The sequence below is a fragment of the Zonotrichia albicollis genome, chromosome 1 (assembly GCF_047830755.1).
Source record: "Zonotrichia albicollis isolate bZonAlb1 chromosome 1, bZonAlb1.hap1, whole genome shotgun sequence".
Classification (NCBI taxonomy): domain Eukaryota; kingdom Metazoa; phylum Chordata; class Aves; order Passeriformes; family Passerellidae; genus Zonotrichia; species Zonotrichia albicollis.
Window position 1 is genome coordinate 32,895,189 of NC_133819.1, and position 19,972 is coordinate 32,915,160.

At 38.8% G+C, this 19,972-nt stretch overlaps 1 protein-coding gene across 9 annotated transcripts in view; it reads right to left on the reverse strand.

Annotated features, from left to right (window-relative positions):
- OSBPL3 (oxysterol binding protein like 3) overlaps nt 1-19,972 on the reverse strand; it is an 84,664-nt gene that overhangs the window by 7,296 nt on the left and 57,396 nt on the right. For 7 of the 9 annotated variants that reach the window (XM_074537509.1, XM_026799105.2, XM_074537527.1 and 4 more), the window contains 8 exons: nt 17,910-18,017; nt 15,002-15,136; nt 14,156-14,249; nt 10,909-11,159; nt 8,968-9,105; nt 6,194-6,257; nt 3,106-3,184; nt 859-1,003 (listed from right to left, as the gene is read on the reverse strand). In XM_074537509.1, coding sequence (XP_074393610.1) covers nt 859-1,003; nt 3,106-3,184; nt 6,194-6,257; nt 8,968-9,105; nt 10,909-11,159; nt 14,156-14,249; nt 15,002-15,136; nt 17,910-18,017 — 1,014 coding nt within the window. The remainder of the gene's footprint in view (nt 1-858; nt 1,004-3,105; nt 3,185-6,193; nt 6,258-8,967; nt 9,106-10,908; nt 11,160-14,155; nt 14,250-15,001; nt 15,137-17,909; nt 18,018-19,972) is intronic. The other 2 variants (XM_074537516.1, XM_074537513.1) reach the window with 1 other exon arrangement.

Genomic DNA, 19,972 nt, shown 5'->3' on the forward strand with positions numbered 1-19,972 from the left:
GTGCAACTCTGAAAATACCTTCAAGTACTTTCAAGTAAGTATCTGGAAAAAAAAATCACCCTAATGCTTCTTAGAAAGCACAAAGTATTCAGGAAAACAAATTCTAAAACCCCAAACTTGCTGGGGAGCATGCCATGCTGCATAGGTACACTGAAGTACTGTATCCCTTGTATTTGTATGGTCTGTTTTATGTCCAGCAGAGCCTTTCTCTATCAATCAGATACACAAAATGCAGGTTAAGGTAAGTCTCTCAGGATGATTTATAAAAGTATTTCTCAGGTTAGAAATTTTGGCATTGCTTTACATTTTCATTGATTTTCATTTAATACAAAGTCATCTACTGCCAAAAACTGAATTTGATTTCAGTTATAAGGACAATTCCTGAAGAAGTCATATACTGTACTTGTACTGAAGCAAAAGCTCTGAGTAACACCCCAGCCTCTTACTTAAACTCCTCTGAGTACCTGCAAAGGGCTAGAAAAGAGCATCAGGATAAAAACCCTGCATAAGCACTGGTCCTACAGCTGCTGAATGGCTGCACAGCATGTGCCAGTGAGCCAGCAGAAGGCATGTGGTAACCACTGTCAGTAGCCACCTTGTGCCTTTGTCTCTCATCAAACCCAGAGCAGGTATTCCATGATATTCCTTTCCCCATAATTCCTCCATTTCCAGTGGAATCACTCAAGAAAGCTGTTGCTTCTCTTTTTTGTCTAGTGAGTGGCAGTTCCTTCAAAGTCACAGTTTTCAAGGAATCACAGGTAATTACAGCTTGTAAGCAGAAGTGCTGAGCTTCAGCAGGGAGCATCCTCCCACTGCTGTGCCTGTTACAAAAGGCAGAGCCAGCACTGCTGTGGTTACCTTTATGAAAGTCAGCTTGCAGTGGCACGTGTCATCATTTAGATTTTTTATTATGATCTCTCCATAATGTTCAATCCATCTTTGCCCACTCAAGATGTTATGGATGCAGGATGTCACCTTGTTCCATGCAAAATGGTCTTTAAAACTGTAAGGAAAAATGCACACAAGAAAATTGTCATGCCATATTCAAGTGAGCTCAAGCTTGAGGAAAAACATTTGGAGGCAACTTGATTAGAGAAACCAAATAAACTTTTTTTTTTTACTAGACTGCTTCATCTTGTTCCAAACCTTCTCAAAAACTAACCCTATGGCAACAATCCCACCTCCCAGAAAATCCTTTTCACTTCTGCTAGATACTTTGGTCTTGAATTCAGTTTTCTCTCTATCTACTTGTCCTTCTAACCAGTTTTAAGTTTCCAGAAGTAATCATTCTGGTATCTACTACAGTCTGAGATGCCCATTCCAAGCTTGTAACACAGTGACAAGGACATGGGCCACCAGAACATGTACTTTGCTGAAAATTAGCTTGGCACAAGCTCTCAAGGCTGAGCCTAACATGTGTGCTTTAGGCAAGAGCCAAAGTTCTCACCAGGCACTTCAAGATGCAGTTGCACACTGGGAAACAGTAATAGGGAGATATAAAAAAATACCAATAGGGAGTGCAACATTTCACCTTTCATGAAGGAAGTAGATGCTCTTATGAAACAGCTTTATAAAGCACCAAGGAAAGGAAAGTTTCATGAAGACATACATTCTACAATTTGTTCTGGGTATGGATGGCCAACTCACCACAGGTAAGGTAAAATATAAACTTACACAGCACCAGTTTCCCCACAGCAAGTGCCTCACACACTTCCTTGTGAAGTTACTGGAATCTTTCCCTTCCTCCCCTTAATCACTTGCTTTCACTTGCTGCTCTCTAAGGGCACACACAAGGAGAGTTTGTACAGACTTGAAGATATGCAGCCAATTTATCCCACAGTAACTTGTTTTTCTGCCCTTACTTATGCATGTCACATGTTATCATAAATGCTAAAAACATCTATTTGTTTCAAAATGAACCTTAATACTAATGCCTAATTTTCCCCATAGCCTGGGCACCTTTTTTGTACCCAATTCTGTATCAAATAAACAGGGATACAAACCAACACATGGAGATCACACATGAGTCAGATTGCTTCTCAGTTCATCAGCTCATCATAGGCCCTAATATATTAATTATTTTGGCTCTGAGCACTCATTCATATCCTTTCATTTCAAAGCTTAGGGCAGGTGCTATGAACATAACATGGTTTATACATCACCTTTTGGATACTATCTTACTAGACTACTTACTAGACTACTTTATCCACTTGAAAAAAAAAGAAGACATGCTTGATTTGATGAGTGCTAGGTACTTGAATTCCTTATTGTTTTTGTTTTTTTTTTTTTTTTTCAGATGGCAGGATGGCAGATTAATTAATTTTGTACTTTCTCACTGGAAAACAGATTTAATTGGAACAATACTCAACCTTTAGACCTCTGGTTCTGTAAACATGATGGATATAGGCCAAATTTTAAGGGATTTTAATTGCTCATCAATAATGGGCACTCTGACAAGCCAGCATTGAAACACTGCAGATGTTTATTTAAAAAAAACAAAAGGAAACAAACCAACTGTACTCAACACTTCACTACAGTGGCTGCCTTCTTGGATAATGAACACCAGATATGTAAGTGGTTCTACTTATCACTTACAGTCATTATTTCTGCAGTGATGATGGTTGTTTGCCTTGCCTACAGCCCAGAACACCCCATGGTGTCAGGGTCCCTACAAATAGAGTTTAAAAAGACAGGAACACCACCATCTCTTCCCAGAAACCCATACTCAAGCAAAAGAATTCATAGCTTCCTTTACCCTACAGTTTTTCCCTGTGAGTTTAAAATGCATTAAGGCTGAAATTCAACTGAAGTATGAAAATACTTCATTTTTTTTTCTTTTTTCTTTTTCCAAGGTACACAAAAGTAAAGGGTTTTTTTCATTGTTTGTTTTTCATAACTTTTGAAAGAGTCAGTGCTTCTGATTTATGCTTCTGGTTTTGATTTGGTGGGGTCTTTCTTCCTCCCCTTTTCTCTTTAAATGAATTCAAAGCCCCCAGTCCTTCCAAAGGGCAGAGCAGAGCTGGCTGTCCTCTGGATGAACGTGGCTGCAGTGTGTGCAAGCACCAGTGCCTGTGCAGGACAGCAGAGCCCAGCAGCGGCACTTACACGGGAAGAGTTACGTGTGTTGTGCCAACTGGAACAATCTCCATGGACTTCCCCCAGAATTTGTTTTTCCATCTGACATCTGGAACAAGAATCAAAAAAAAAAAAAGACAGGTTTAGTCACAGGTAGGTGAATCATTCTGTTTCTGGGCTCCACTTTATTTTCAAGAAATTCAAAATAAAAAGCGCAACAGAAGCGTTCAAAGAATGTTGTGGGACCTTGAAATACGTGCTGGTGGGTTTGGTGTTGTTGCTGTTTGCTTTTTTTGATTTTCATCTTAATATTGGTTATTTAAATAGCAAAGCAACAGATGTTTAACAGTCCTCTCAAAAATTTTTGCAAAATAAACGAATTTGAATAAACCATAGGCAGCATATACTTGTCTGCAATTCAGTTGCTATTCTATGAATGCAGACATTTTCAAAGACAAAAGCAGAATTTCAAATAGAAAAATATAACAAGAAAATTCACAGTCAAGAGGCTAAAGAAGGTTTCAAATGGCATAAAATGGCAGAGGGTTTTAGTCTAACTCCCTCTGTAATTTTAACTGGTCTTTTGAAATCTTGTTTGAATCACAGAAAGAGGTGTCCAAGTCTCATGCCTTTTCTTCAAAATATAAAAAAGATAAGAAAACTCGATGCAAGTTTAGCCAAATTTATAGAGCTAAAGCACCTGGAAGAAAAAGAATCAGAGAGAAGCATGGCAAAATGTGTGTACAGTTAAATTGGGCTAGATAATCAGGCAGTAACTTTCATAGTAACTTCGGAGCTCAGGTGAATAGTACTCTTCCTATTGTAGACTCTAGGAACTCCATTCCCTGCCCAACCTAAAAAAGATGGGAAACTTCAACTCTAGTCTCAAAAAGATGCTAGTTCTAACAGAAGGAAAACAAAACACCATTTCCTGTGTAATTCTGGGGGAAACTCTTACACTGGTTGTGAGATGGATGCTCAAACCACAGCTAAGAAATTACTCAGGTATCCCCTGAGCATGTATGTGCAAGTGAGGAATGAGCCACACTGGGCTGCCTATCATTGCCATGACTAGATTCTGCACACAAAGCAGTCACTTTTCTTATCATGTGAGAAAAGGACCTTTTGGGTTTTTTGGCTTTGAAGTCTGGTGCTGGGTCAGCATCTCCAGCGACAGCGATTCTCTTGTGATTCCTACACTGCACAAGTGTTCCAAAGCTACTTCCAGCACGGTGATGTTGAGGCAAATTCTGTCCTGGCTGTCTCTCTTCAGCAGTGGGATGGAAGAAAAAGGGCAAAGGTATACCCTACCAAGTTTAACAGCTAAAATGCATCACCAGATTGTGCCAAATTCAATGCTCTCATAAATGGCAAAGCTGTCCCACAGGGATCAGCATGTGGGAAACATCTTGGGAGCCAGGGTACAACTTGATCACACAAGAATTTTAGGACAGAAGAGAAAAAGCAAAGTGTTATTTCAAAGCTGTGCTTACACTAATTCATGCACAGATGCTGGAATAGCTGAAACTTCCTTCATTTCCACTGCTCATGTGTTGACACTCCTCTGCAAAAGCAGAGCCAACTTCATAAGTCATGGAAAGCTATTTCCAAACTATTGGTGCCTGTGAGAGCCCAGTCTTCAGTTCACAAGATGTGATCAGGACATTTCTTGGTGATGGAACACATGAACTAAGGTCAGTGCCTGGTGGGATGACAGCACTACCCTGGCAATGTTGCTGTCTCCTTTTCAGCTGAGAAGGTGACACAGTAAGTGAAAAGGTCTTTGCACACAGAAAGAACTGAACTCACTGACAAGCTGCCTTTATGATTAAATTGGTGTTAATCTTTCCATGTGAGTTAATATAGCCTCATTACAAGAGGTCATAGCATTTAACAATTGCCTTTACAATGGAAAAAAAAATCACTGTCTAGCCCTCCCATAAGCTCAGCCAGCCATATTTAAAAACAAAGCAAACAAAAATCCCCAATCCTGCTGCACCCTGATTGAATGTCCTATGCCCATCAAGACCAAATCTCAGACTCTAACATTAATCAGATTCTCAGCTGTCATTAGAAGAACTTCATTCTCTAAATGGAAGTGTTAAAATATTTGAATGATAAGAGTTGTCAAAATCTGTTAAAGAAATCAGTCTCATCTATCTTTATCAAGACAGGCTGCTATCTGATCTTATTTAAACAGTGTTCAAGTTACTGAATAAATTTTTGGTCATCTTAGCTTTTGGGCTATGAACAAAAGGATTCTTGTGTCCCTGTATTTGTTTGCAAAGCAAAGAATTACACAGAATAATAAAGCCCAGACAAATGGGTTCCAATATCTGTTCAGTATGGCTCCGTCTGTGATAACTATAATCAAGTCAGCAGAGCCAATCAGGAAAAAAAAAAGATCACAATATGGCCACATGTGATTTGACAAACCCCTGGGTGAAGGATTTTAAGTGAGTTAAAAGGCATGGTTATGTTTTGTGTGCACTCCAAAATTACCTAATCACACAGGTGCTGTTACTGCCTGACACCTTCACTACAGTACACAGCAAACAAAACTACTGTTTTGAAAAAAAAACAGTAGTCAAATAGCACAAAATCTTACATACTGTAATAATGCCAGCAGAGAAAGAGAAGGTAAATGTATTTACCCTTGCTGTTATGCTCATTTCTGAAAATTGCTTTCAGAACAGGTTTACAAGAATTGCCAAGGTTCAGGATTTAACTTGTAGTGTTTTCATGCTGTCTTCAGGCTTGTTTGTTTTATAAATAGCTTGACATACAATTCTTTTTTATTAAAAAAAACATCCCTCCCCAACACCCCAAAGAAACCTGATTTTAAAGAAGAACAGATATTTGTACATGAAAGTAATCATCAATTAATGTTACATGAAAAAAATTCCAAACAAAGCACAATCTCTTGAGAATTTTTACAATAGCAGAAGATCCAAGTAAGAAGCATGCAAGTAAGGATAGGCTAAGATTTCATAAAACCATTATAATACAAATTTAAGCAAGGAATTTCAAATTTTCCTAATTTCTCAATACTTTGTGTTAAACATACAATTAAAACATTATGAACATTGTAAAAGTAAATGACAGACTGAAGAGTTACCTTGCCAAAAAGCAAAATTCACAGATTCAGCATGGCATGCAGAAATAGGTGGGTGGTGACTGACCTAATAGCAAGACATGAAAAGAGAGAGGGGAAAAAAGATTAACATATGAACACTTGAAGAGTCCTTTTGGTTTGGCTTCTTTTGTTTTGTTTTCTCCTTCATTCCCATATTGCATTTACAATTTGAACATTAGTTTTCACTTTGCAGTTGTGTCCTGAAGGGGGAGGCAGTGAGATTAATAAAGATTCTCAGACCCAAGAAACCTTGAAAGAAATGGCAAACAATTATTTTAAAAGGCCTGAGATTTTGTTCCAGTGAAAATCTAGCAATATACTTTGTACATTGTCTCTAAGGTAATGATTAAATTTACCCTTAGGACCCATTAACAGATTAACAAAAACCACACTTTGAGTGCACAGACAAAAATTTTCAAAAAACCAAAAACACAACAAAGGGCCAAAAGCTTCTGTACAGTGAATAACCACAAAACCCTGAGTATGAGGGAGCAGATGGTGATCAGCATCTCCAAGGGGTCAGGGGTGAAGAAATGAAGCCAGGAAATTCCATCCAGCAATGCCCACCACTGCAGCAGTGACACCCCAGGTGTTTCTAGGTGAAACTCTAACCACATGCACTGCATTTCATCAGCTTTGGGCAACAGCACGTGCTGAAATTAGGGCAACCACCAAACTAGCAAAGCAGGGACTGTGAGAAAATAAACAATTCAGACTATTAAAATGCAACAGTAAATAAAAAAGCACAAAGTGAAAGCAGCCACTCCTCCTCAACCTGAATTCTCCCTTCTGGGTGAACACAACTAACAACTGACCAGGACCAGCTCTTAAGATGTGCAATGCCTGCTGTTCCTTGGGCAACTTTATTTTCAAGTCAGATTGCTATTTTTCACTATGAAAAATCAACTCAAAAAAGTTAAGTCAACTTTTACTTTTTTTATTACTCATTTCACAAATCTCTTACTAAGCATTTTTTCCCACAGGCATTCAGTTATTTATTGAACATCCTATATTTGGTTTAAAAAAAAAAAAAAAAAAGGAGTACTTATTACTTTCAGCTATGGCCTAATTCAGCAATTCTCTCTCTCTCTTACATACTGTACCCAGATTAACCCCAGATGTCACTGTAATACATGGGTTAAACTTAGCTCTCAGTTAAACTGTTATAATTCCAGAGTAAGGTCACGGTGCTTACAGGAGTTATTCTAAACTCCCTCTAGTGACAAAACAGAATCTTTGTTACTTTTTTATCTTCTGTCAGTCTATGCCATTAATTACATTCTGCCTGCACTAACAAGGTGTCTGGAGCAAGCACCAAAATGCTAGTGCAAGCAATAAGCCACTGTTCCTGATGTAAAGAGAAATATGTAATGCTTGCATGCTGCATTAATTTCTTTCTTCCCATACTGTGCTCTCTTCCTAATATTCCTCTACCCCATATTCTTAACAGTAAATTTACCACTCTAAATTCACCTCACTTATTTCTCGTATTAGAACAGTTTTACATAGCACAAGCACGCTCAAGCAGTAAAATTCTTCTTAATAAAAACTAGCCTTTGTACTGGTTTACCCAATATTCAAGTGTAAATATCTTCCTTTAATTCAGTGTAACATTAAACTCAGTGGTAACTTTTATTCACCACTTTGCTACTCCAGTTTGATGCCGTGATGGCACTTGCAGTGCTCCATACACATCATTTTAGTACTGAAGCAGCACAGTGATGAACCAGATACATGAACTTTAAATTTGATTCTTGCTTTGACTGTATTATTTTCTGTTGGTTTTTTTCCCCTCATTTTTGCTCTTGCCTGTGACATTTCCTGAGACTAAGGAAAGATCACATAACATTCTTTTCTGTCGATTCTAAAACATAATGTGCAAAATCCTGTACCTTCACAGCCAGTCAAAAGCACTTTTCATTTCCTAAAGGAAGCCTCTGAGAAGTCTTTCTCTGATCAAATTTCTAGGTTGCACACCTTTGCCCACTTGTACTTTTTGTATTTTTTTTTTATGTCTAGACAGAATGAGACAGCTTTCAGTCATTCTTACTTTGCTACCAGGCACTAGGTATTTGAGTTTTATCTCTTTTTAACATATGCTTCAAGTTTAGCAATTTTGGTAGCTTGGCTGGTTTAAATTTAGTATTTTTCACTCATACTTAATAATTATTCTACTACTGGGTAATTATCTTCATAAACACTCAGACCATGATGTGCTGTATAAATCCTTCACCTACTCAGCTGTGGTAGCAAATTTCTCAAGGCTTAGCCTACTAAGTATTTGGACAGGAAGCAGGAAGAGTCATGGTGCCATTGGAAATACTTGTGGTTGATTGACTTGCACGAGGGATGCATTTTTTTTTAAAGAAGGCATTAAACAACTGAAGTACTTTTAATGATCACACACAAAAGAAAATGAAAAGAATGTAAACTTTTGTTGCAGTTCTGATCAGATTTCAGCATGTGGAATTGCACTCTACTTAACCAAGATATCTTGTTACTGGAGCAGGCAGCCTGCCAGCCTGTGCTTCTCCAGTGTCAGCTGCTGGTTGTGATGTTCCACATCAAATTTAGCAGACTTTCCTCAAAAAACAATTCCCTTTGTTTATAATTCAGCAAAGTCCCTTGGGTTTTGCTGGGCTCAGGTAATGTAGAGTAATCTTGTATTTTGCCAGTAATTCTGGAGAATTCCAGACACACATTTAGAATTCAGCAGTGTATCAAGTAGCAATTCTAAGGGTTGCAGCATACAATACCTGTTCTGCAAAGAACTGGAAACCCTTATCTTCACGGATACATTCATAGGTTTCTCCAAGCACAGGATTAAATGGCTTACTTCCAGCTCGGTAGTAACTGGATGCATAGGCAGAGACTGCAAAGGCAGCTATGTACACCTGGGAAGTACATTTTTGGGACTTAGATTAATTAATTTACAACAGACACAAAACAAATAAAAGCAAGATTTATCCTGATTCTGTATTTTTCCCTTCATTTGCAGGCTACAAACATGCATGCCTCCTGCAAGCTAAGCCCTAGTTCACACCTTAGAGGATTATTCAATTTTCAGAGTCATTCAATAGGTCAGGGATAGAATTGCTAGGGTCAGATACTGCAAATTTCATCAACTGAAAATGTTTGAAGCAGTTTAGCATTCTGCAACACAGTTCAAAGAAGTAACCTTAAAGTCAGTGTAAAATTTTGTATAATAACTGGTTTTTATAGTTACATCTGTGACTCCAAAAATGTACCAACTATCCTTTTCATAAACATGGCACAGGAAGTATTGGATGATTTTTCACCAACTTTGCTTTTTCTAATGCTGTTTGACTTAAATTGCTTTTTATCTACTGGGTGCTATTACCTAATCATGAAACTGTTGATCATGACTGACACACAGGTAGCCCTTCCAAATTTCTGCTGTCAACTCAAGCATAACATGAGAAATTAGAATTCACGGTTGTTTGATTCAAGTCTTTTTTATAACACTTTTTTTCCTCTTTTCATTCCCTTTTCCTCATCTTGTGAAAGTGTAGATACTCTCTTTTCACAGTTTCAGAAAACAAATCCACTGAGGACAGGCTCTTTTGTGAACTATTGCAATTACTATGCAACAGCTAGCATTAAATTTTGCTTCAGGAATTTCTCAAAGGCAAAGAATACACCAGTCTGAGGTAATTTCCAGATACTTGGGCGTGGGGAGGAGGAAAAAGGCTTCTTTTCCCTCCCTTTTGAACAACTACTGCTCATTTCCTTTTCCTTTTAGCATATGTTCTCAAGAGAACACAAAATGCTATGGACTGAAACCCCCAGTGAATGACCACATCCTGGGAATAGGCCCTAAATTGTAACCCTTGAAAGTATTAGAATGAGGAAAGAGACTTTTCAAGTAGTATTTCAACATTATTACCTACTCTCATTAATAACCTCATTTTGAGATAAGATACATTCAGTTGAAAAGGCTTAATTCAGTTTGTGGGAAAATCTCTATCTCTCATTTAAGAGAATTTAGGGAGCTTCTAATCCTTTATTTATGGGCTTGCATATTAAGTGGCTCTTGTACACCTGGAAGCAGAGTAACAAATGCATTTTTCTCTTGTTCTTTTGCCAAATGCAGAATTCAGGGTTCTGCACTGGAAGAGGATGACATCATTATTGTACCCAACATACAGCCTGGTTTTGAGATCCTGAACATTTTGGATAAACACAAAAACTTCAGGAAACCAGTTAATAAAAACCATGGAGCTCATTTAGTTCATATAAAGATGTCACAGTCATGTAGGGCTGGAAGATCCAGCATCTCTATGAAGAAATGTGTTACCACATCAGACACCCTTGAAAAAGATCTATTGTAGCTTTCATCTTTGAGAGGGAACCAAGTTCAATCCCATCCTCCCTTTTTGCTGTAATTTTTAATATTAGAGAGCAAGAGCTGCAAAACAGAACTAAGCTCCTTTTTTGTTTAAACTTGCAGTACAGCAAGGTACTTGAGGAGAGAGAGACTTTCTGGAAAAGTAACAGAAATGGAACAGCATAGTCAAAAATAGTGGCTGTGTGAGTATGTACAGACATTTGGAGAGTTTGCCTCTCAGCTGAGAGAAACAAAACAACGGACTAGAACATCTTCACTTCTTCAGCACTGCTTTTATGTTAATTCTCATTCTGTGAGTGCTCCTGAGAGTTTGCAATCAGGAGTTTACCATGCGCTCGAAGGGGTTTGGCGTGTGCGCCGCTGTGTCCAGGAGCTCGCTGTACTCCAGCTCCTCGCAGAGGCGCTGCAGCGTGTTCAGGGGCTCGTTCAGCTCTACAGGCATGGCCACCTTGGAGAGATCCTTCCCTATGTTATTCCTCAGGATATTCCACAGGCTGATGTTACTGGTGTTAGGGCATGGAGCTGGTAAACACGTTCTCCGTTTAGAATTGCATCCGATTCCGCTTTCAGAAATACAATCTGAAAAGGGAGGAAGTGGCAGAACAATTAAATTCACATTTTCTTAGTTTCATCCCCCTCTGCAAACATACATTAAAATGCAACCATCTTTCCTTCTGTCAAAACTTCCTTCCACCCACGAATCATTTAAGTATTTCACTTGTGGTTTGAAGATAGCCTGTTATAAAAATGACAAAATTAAGAATCCCATTTTATGTGCATTAGCGGAAGTAAAATGCCAAGTACAAGAGATGCATAAAAATGACCTTCTTTTTCCTTAAAGTCTGCAAAAAAAGGCTCAGACTTTCCACTGCATTTGAAAGAGTAAATATTATAACCATTTTATTTGTAACAGAGATGGATTCCTATCTGTTTAGGGGATATAAAACCTCCTTCCTTGACAGAGTTTCAATTAAGTTGACACTTCTCAGAAGGCAAGATGTAACTTACAGATGCAAGGATAATAACTACTCCTACTGATCTCTTCCTACTTCTTTGCATACTCCTACCAGGGAAATTTACTGTACCATGAATTTACATTCAGGCTTCTCCACATTGCTCCCCATCACATGTAAACTTAGTGATGTTACTTTGAGATATACCCTCCATATATTGATGGAGAACTGATGTGTTGTAAGGATGCAAAAGCTGAAGCAACTGTAGAGCTATGGGTTTGCTCAAGATTTTTAAAAAAAAAAAAAGGACTCAAGTCAAGAGTCCTTGACATGAATATCTGAACTCTGTGTTCCTGTATCAAAGCAGTCAGAACAGGATAAATAGCTCTAAGTGTGCCATGATAGGATTTGTAGCAAAATCCAAATAGAGCTACAAGCTTCCACAACAGGCACTAGTCTGAAGTGATTATATTGCTTAGCTGTACATCATTTTTGTTTCAGAGTGTGTTTGCCACTACAAGAATGTATTTTATCTTTCCACATCCTCAGGAGCACCTAGGAAGCTCCTGCCTTAGGATCAGTTACTATTTGGAGACACCCAGGCATAGCCTCAGTCTGTCAAGCCCTGTCCTTTTCTGGCTTTCCTCACACAGCTCTGTCTTGAAGGAATTAAACCCACCCTGGGCTGCACATCTCCTCCTGAGCTACACATGCCTGGAGAATCCCTGCCCTTAAATGCCCTTAACCAGTACTTCCTCTTCTCTGCCACTGACATAAGCAGGGTATCAGCAGTGCTTACAGCAGGGACAGCTGACCACAAGGACAAACTTCTCCATGCCTGCCATGCCTCCCAGCCCATGCCTCACGTGGAACATTTAAAGGGTAATCAGTAGCATCAGAGTTTTGAGGAAGGAGTTTCCATCTTTCTTACCACTGTCAAACTCCAGTTCCTAATACCTCATATGACTGAGTTACTCTAACAAGGTCAGGTGAACCATTTGCAGGCCCTTGCCTCTATCTTTCTTTTTGCTTAAAAAATTGCATGGGCACTATGGGTTCAAAAACCTACCTGAAACAATTATACTGTTGAGAGTTAAGGAGCTCACTTCTATACTTCCCTATTGGAAGAATTTATTTCATATCAGAAGAGGCCAAAAAAAAGGATGTTCCCTTAGATACCTCAGGAATGAAGTAAATGCTAAAAACTTATCCTTGTTTAAAAGAGCTCCCAGAAATGGGATTTGGCTATGTCTTTTGACAGCTTCTGATTAAAAACAGAATGCAAATTGGCTCATTTACGTATTCTAGACCAGTCCATTAATTGAGGTAAGCTGCTGAAAAAACAGTGTGGAGCAAGAACTTCAGTACTCAGTTACCAAATTTTCTAAGCAGTGAAGTTTGCCTAGTCTCCATTACAGAAAGGCCCAGGCAGTTCTGGTTTGTAAGAGCTGTGACAGACAGGATGAATGCCAAAGGAGGCTTAGACATCTGACCTCCAGTGGGAGTCAATGACTTCTGAGGCCAAACTGCACCATTATCAACATCTGATCTGACCTTCTACATTACAGTGGCCAGAGGATTTTGTCATAATCCCACAATTTATGGTGCAGCTAAAGCCCCATAGGAAAACGACATCCAGTTTTCTATTAATGGCAGTGGCAGGCTGCCCAAAGCACAGAAATAGCAGGTACCAGAAGCATGCAGAGGTGCTTCTTATACTGAAGAGCTTCAGTGACAGCCTTTGTTACAAAAAGATGAACTGCCACATTAATACAGCTTTCTAAGGTCCAGATCATGAGCTAAATTCATTTGTATTCTTTCCTATTTTAAAGGAAAAAATTGAAATTTCTTCATTTTGAACAGTTACAGAATACATATCAAACTACCCAATCTAACCAGGAATCTCCTGGTTCTTGGAGATGATCAGGAAACAGCTGCTAGTGAGAAATCACTGTTCAGCATTTTTGAAAATAAAAATATATTGTTAGACTGGGAAGAACATTGTGGTTAGCTGAAATGAGTTGAAGGCACAAAGCCAAGTAGGTTGTAATGACCAATTCTTCTCCATTTTCTGAGTCGCTTTCCATTAGGAGGACAAATTAGCATAGGTACTAACAAGACTATCACGAGTAATACAAGCAAGAGAGAAATTCCTATGGTCATGCACCAGAGCTGCCAGTAACTATTCTCATGTTCCTTTAATCTCTGGGTTCTGCTAAAACAACAGGACTTCTGAATGCAGTTGCTAAATTGCAGACTGAAAAAAACAGTGTGACAAGGAAAAATAATTTTCTTGAAAAAATGAAAGCAGTTGGTCCTTACTACTTTGAAAAATCCTGTGGCCATGAGAAACTGAGAGTGGGAGTCACTCAAAGAAGCCAAGGAAAGAGGTGTTTCCCTGCTGATACAGAACCACCATCCTGCTTAATCTACAGTGCCCAGATAAGCAGATTAGCTAGAATCTGCTGTTCCAAACCAATCTCAGTCTATATGAGAAAAAACACAGACTTTTTACATCTAAAAACTGTAATATCAAATTATCTAGTAAGAGAAGAAAAAAATATCCAAAACAAGCAGTAACAAAATTCTCAAAATATGGCATAAAAAACTCACTGAACTTACCTAAAGTTTGTCTTTCATTCTCCATGTCATTGCTTAGGTTATCTTCTGAGGCATTATCACTGATATCACTTACATATGAGTCATCATCTGATACCTGAGTGTGGGGTGGGGAAAAAAGCAAGATACATCACTCATTAAAGTAATCCCAAGTGCATGTGGACATTATTACTTTCAGCTGCAATTACTGTTTTAATATAATTGAACTGTCCAAGCTGTATTTCAATGCTACAGCAAAGTACTAGGAAGTGCTAAGATGTTCTCAGAGTGGAGTCCTTGCTCCACTCTGGTTAGAGTTTGGGAGAGATTGCTATAATTGAAATTTTAACTTGAGTGGAGACATGCTTCCTCTCTTTGGCTTCACTGCCAAGAAGGCTTTCCTCATATCAAAACTCAAAGTTTTTATGGAAATCAAGAGAGGAAACAAAGATCTAATAAATTTCAATATGCCTGACATCAGCCTCAAGGCACCTACAGGTACCACAAGGGCAGGTATGAACAAGTATTTTTGTGGTTCAAAACACTTTTTTTGTGGTGCAAAAATACAAGTTCCCTGGGCACCTGTATAATGACTCAAGGCAGACTACAATGTCTGCAGTATCTGCATACAAGCTCCTTAATTGCCATCTCCCTCACAGTGTATGTAAGACTTCTTCATAATACTTGCTACCCTTTACAGTGAAAGGACAATGACAACAAATGAATACAAATGGCATATTAATTTCTAAATGTTTTGAAAATTTAAATTTTCTGGCAGTCTTCTGATGTACAGTTAGTGCTCAAAAAGATTGCCAGTCAATAAGCAGATAAGAAAATACATCTGAATGATGTCAATCTCCTTGCTCAGACCTCATTTTCTGAAGAACTAGCAGACAGCAGGACTTCCTGTGCATCAAAGAATTCTGTGAGAGAGTCAGCGATGGACAGTCTGCTTTCATTGGAGACCTGGTGAACCAGACCTCTGCCTTCCTCTCTTGAATTTTCCTGTTTAAAAGAAAAAAAAGTTTTGAGCAGGGAAGTAGCACAAACAACATTCATGCATGCAATTCCACAGTCTCCTAACTTGAGGGGCTGTAAAACACTGGGAGAAGATTGCACATGCTCCTCTTCAATTTATGTGAAAGATAGCATGTGTTTTAAAGTGGGATTTAAAACCAAAGTAAAACAAACCAAAGAGAAGGAAAAAGAAGGAAAATAAAGCAATGCATATTGAGTAAATCACCTAAGGTGCTGTATATAAAAATGCTTTGCTATTTGAATGATTTAACCAGATATATCCAAGTGTATCATCAAAAAGCCCACAAAAGAACAAAACTCCCATCGCTTTATATTACACCCTAGATTCACATTCCTTCCTGATATTAGCAAATTAATTAATCTTTTCCTGCTCAAGCTTTTCTTAATGCAAAGCCTGCCATAGAATAGTCTACAAAACTCAGAAGGGTAAAGTTGCTTTGTTTATAATAGTATGTTTTCCTAGCTCTTTTTATTCTCTAATTTTCTATGCTGTACTTCGGAAATCATTCCTTCTTATCCACACCTGAGATATCTCCATGTTACCCAAAACCAACATATTATTAAAGCCACGTAACCGGAATTGCTTTTGCTGCTGGAGGCACATTTGACTGGCACAGAGATCCTGACAGCCCCTCCCATGGGAGCACTGCAGATCACTGGTGCAAGCAGAGCTCCAATAGGTGGCCTGGCAAAGGTGGGGTGACCAGTGAGACCTCTCATTCTGTGGAGAAGCTTGTATGCTACTGTTTTCCCTGATAACTCCACCAACGCAAAGGGAATGAGCTGTGCTGGCCCAAATGAGTGTATTAGCTGCTCTCAAGATTTTCTGCATGAGGCGCTTTACTAGCTTATAACCATGACTTCCACATCATAATTTTGCATAATTTTGCAGGAATTGTAGTATTTTATTTTCAGAACAACATAATGAACAACCTGACAAGCCCAGAATCGAGCTGACCAACCTTCTTTCAAAGCTTTTCTGTTGGTAGGCTGTGCTGTGGTATGGAATGTTATTTGGTACACACTGATAATGGTGACATGGAAACAAAACAAACTGCTATAAAAAATACTTGAAAAATCCCTCCTTTTACAGCAGGGATAAAAGAGAACCTCAACATTGTTCCTCCTAGAGGAAGGCAGTTATACTAGCATACAAGTAAAAAAAAAAACAAAAACACCTTACACACAAAAGCATTGCTACTGGGATTATTTCCAATACTATTTTGAATCTGAGAAGGAAAGCAAGCAGGAAAGACTCATAAAAGAGCATCAGCTTTATAAGTCTAACACATAAGCTTCAGTTTTTCTTGTTCCATATTCCCACTTTGGCATGATGAACTACAGTTAAATTACCCAATAGACAAACAAAACTTTTCCCTTATGCAAAGGCTTGAGATGCTATTTTATACTGCTTCAATTTTCACAGGTGGATCACAGCACCCAATGTATCATTTAGTGACAAGTTTTGTGCAGTGGCCCTGTCTTCCTCAAAGCAGCACTACTGTATCACAGTCTTTAAAATGAAGCGTCTCCAGTATAAGTGATTTCATCCTCAAGTTCCAGCCCAAGCCATGCCAGAGGGAATTTGTGACTGCAACCTCCAAAGGACCTTCTGAAAACTATTTTTGTCATGTGTGTCTCTTTGTGTGTGTACAGCACATAGCACAAGATTCAAAAATAACCCATTGTCATTGCAAGGACCTCCACTGAAAAAGAAAATAACTCCCAAAACGAAGCAACAATGTATTAATGCTTTTCTGAATAGCAGTTTAAGGGCTGTTCAAATTCTCGTGGGCTTTAAAGCAAAAGGCATTAGAATGATCAACCACCTAAGGAAAAAACACAAAACTGAACAGCTAAATATGACCAAAACACAGCTCCACTACACCAGAACTGAACCAGAAGCGAACAGATGGAATCTGTTCTGGAATGACTAAACTGTCTTTAAAAATAAAAGGAAATAATTAGTTATGTAAAACCCCCAGCATTACATGCACTCAAGTTCTAATGAAAGATTTATACTACAAGCAGGGGTTTCTGTATGAGTTAACATTTAGGAAAATCCATCAGAAATAACACAGTTCTGGCTTCCCTCACTAACACCATTAACACCCACATCTTATGACCTATAATTACACCATTCTCACATGCATTCTGCAGCGAGCCAAAAAGCTGTCTGAACATCAGTGGAATCTCAAACCAGCTAACTGGATGTAGAAGAGTCCCTGGCTTCACACAAAGACAACTAAATGGCTGAAAGGGCTCTTTTATGTCCCATTAACTTTGATCCTTTAATGGAAATGTCTGAAAATCGTTCTAAACCTTACATGATCCACACTGGTAGCCAACATTCTGGACTAACAGCACTTGGATGGGTGACAGAAGATCTACATAACTTAACAAAGGATTAAAAGGGCAAGAGAAACAGTGGCACGAGGGTGATAGGTGGCAGCTCTGTACATGCTGAATGGGAAGCAGGCGAGGGAGAACACCAGGAACCAGCAGCAGAAAGCAATGGAAGATGTGCTCAGGAAACCTGCTCACAGGGCAAGTCTTTGGAACCAAACACCACACGATGCATCACCAGAGATGACTCACAGCCAGGAAAGCAGACTGGCTCTGCTAACACACCACACCATGGGGCAGACACCGAGAACAGACAAGAGGCAGCTATGCAGCACTGTCTAGGTGTAGGGGCTGGAGGAACAGGACATCACTGAAAGAGGAAATCCATACCCACCTTCACCAAATCTGGGCTTGATTTTGCATTAGGTGCTGAATCAATGATCTTAGATTCGGCATGTATTCTGCGTAACCGGTCTTTAAGATCTGTGTTTTGTGCTATTGCCTGGAACATTTAACAAAAATATTGGGGATATAAAGTTCTCTCAACTAACTCAAATGGGGCTTTATTGTATAGAAAGGGGCAAAGACTATTTAAAGTGTAATATAAAACACCACCACATCCTTTTTTTACTGATTCAACAAATCCTTTATTATAAATGCTTCAAACCTTACTCCTTATCTGTCAAATTAAAACTGTTTTTTCTAGTGTGAGGAAACAGAGACATCAGTGGAGGAAAAAAGTAAAAGATGGCAGGGGTATTTTCTTTTCAAGCTCCCTTCCTTCACCCCCATCTCCAACATAGCCTGTCTCAACATTATTTCTTGCCACATCCAAAACCATTTGATTTTCCCATATTGGCAGTTTCCTTTGCCTTTCAATGACAGAGAAACAAGACATAAATTCACACAGGTAACAGGTACAACTCGTGTCCTATCAGATTATAATAGCAATGGTCAGAATAAAAAGCCTCTACTGCAAACTCATGTTTGTTACATGTTATTTACTTATTCTGGGTGCATCTGATAGACAGATGTCAATTAGAGCAGACTTGTAGGAAGAGACCCTAACTCTGCAATGAAAAGGTCATAAAATAAAAGACTGTATTATTAATTTTGGGACAGTATTGAAGACTTATATCCCATTTTAGTGATCTGAATCAATAGCAGGATGTGGAGAACCCTGCTGTTTACACATCCACTTTATCCCACAAATGCTTCTGCTCCTGACAGTAATTTGTGTTGGAAATTATCTTGGGTGCAGGAAGGCCAGAAAGCTCAATGTGATGATGGAGGGGAGAAAACTTATTTTTGGCTTTAGCTATATGTGGTCTGAATTTGCCATAAAGGTTTATATATCCCTACTGTGTCAAATGCCCAGCACTGTGTTAAATCCTCATCAGGCAAGTGCAAAATAGCTCTCCTGTAATGACAACTTTCCATTTTCATTATTTGCTACAAAATGTTTTCTTCTTTCTGCTGGCTTCTTCCTCCACCCCAAACCAGAAATATTGTATCTTTTCCCATTCTGTATTTCCTTTTCTTAGAATGTGTGTAGGTCAAGGCTACTATCTTAATGAGGGGAAGCAGAGGCAGATGTGCTAGTTTTGTGGTGGTTTATTCACTTTAAAGCTGCTCATTTTTCTTCCACTGCCAGGCTGATGGAAGCAAAACAGACTTTACAGATCTGCAGATTAAAAAGAGCCCTCATAGGTGATTACCCTGCTGAAACAGCCAAGGTTCACAGATGACTTCTGGATGGGCTACAAGACTGATCAAACATCAGATAAAACTTAACAGAATTGCTTTTCAGACATGTACAGGATGAAGATGGACAACCACATTTCACTGCCCAGAAAACAAAATAATTCATGCTAAGCTGAGTGTTCACTAAGTTCAGCAATCGTAAAAGTGGTTTTCTGATACAAAATGGTAAACAAGTAACACTGAAAAAATAAAAGTCACCTATTCAAATATCATAAGTGGAAAATCTGAAAGCCAAAAACAAAAGAAGTGCAAGTGAATGAGTTGTTACACAACTTCAACTTTCTCTAAACACTGTGGAGACATCACAGCCTCTGTGATGTCCAGGCAAAGAGGCATGTCATACTCTTAAAAACTGTGATCACATGCAGCTTTTGTAAAGCAAAGGGAAGTCTTCATACTGAAATAATTCCAGAGAGAATCTACATCACACTGATCAGTGCCAGAGAGTCTTCCCTGCCCCTGATGTGGTGTTTGTAATAAACTCTGAAATTTTAAGACCCTGGTAATGATTGCCCTCATTGCCCTGGAATCAGATCAGTCTTGTTGTCATTTTTAAGCATGATCAAGCTGAAAAGTTCTGATCTCTACCAATTACATAAAGCACACCAACCAGATCCCCACATTTTTAAAGAGCACAATCTTTTGTCATTTAGAACTCTGCCCTAATAGCTCCATTGCTGCTTTTAGAGGAGT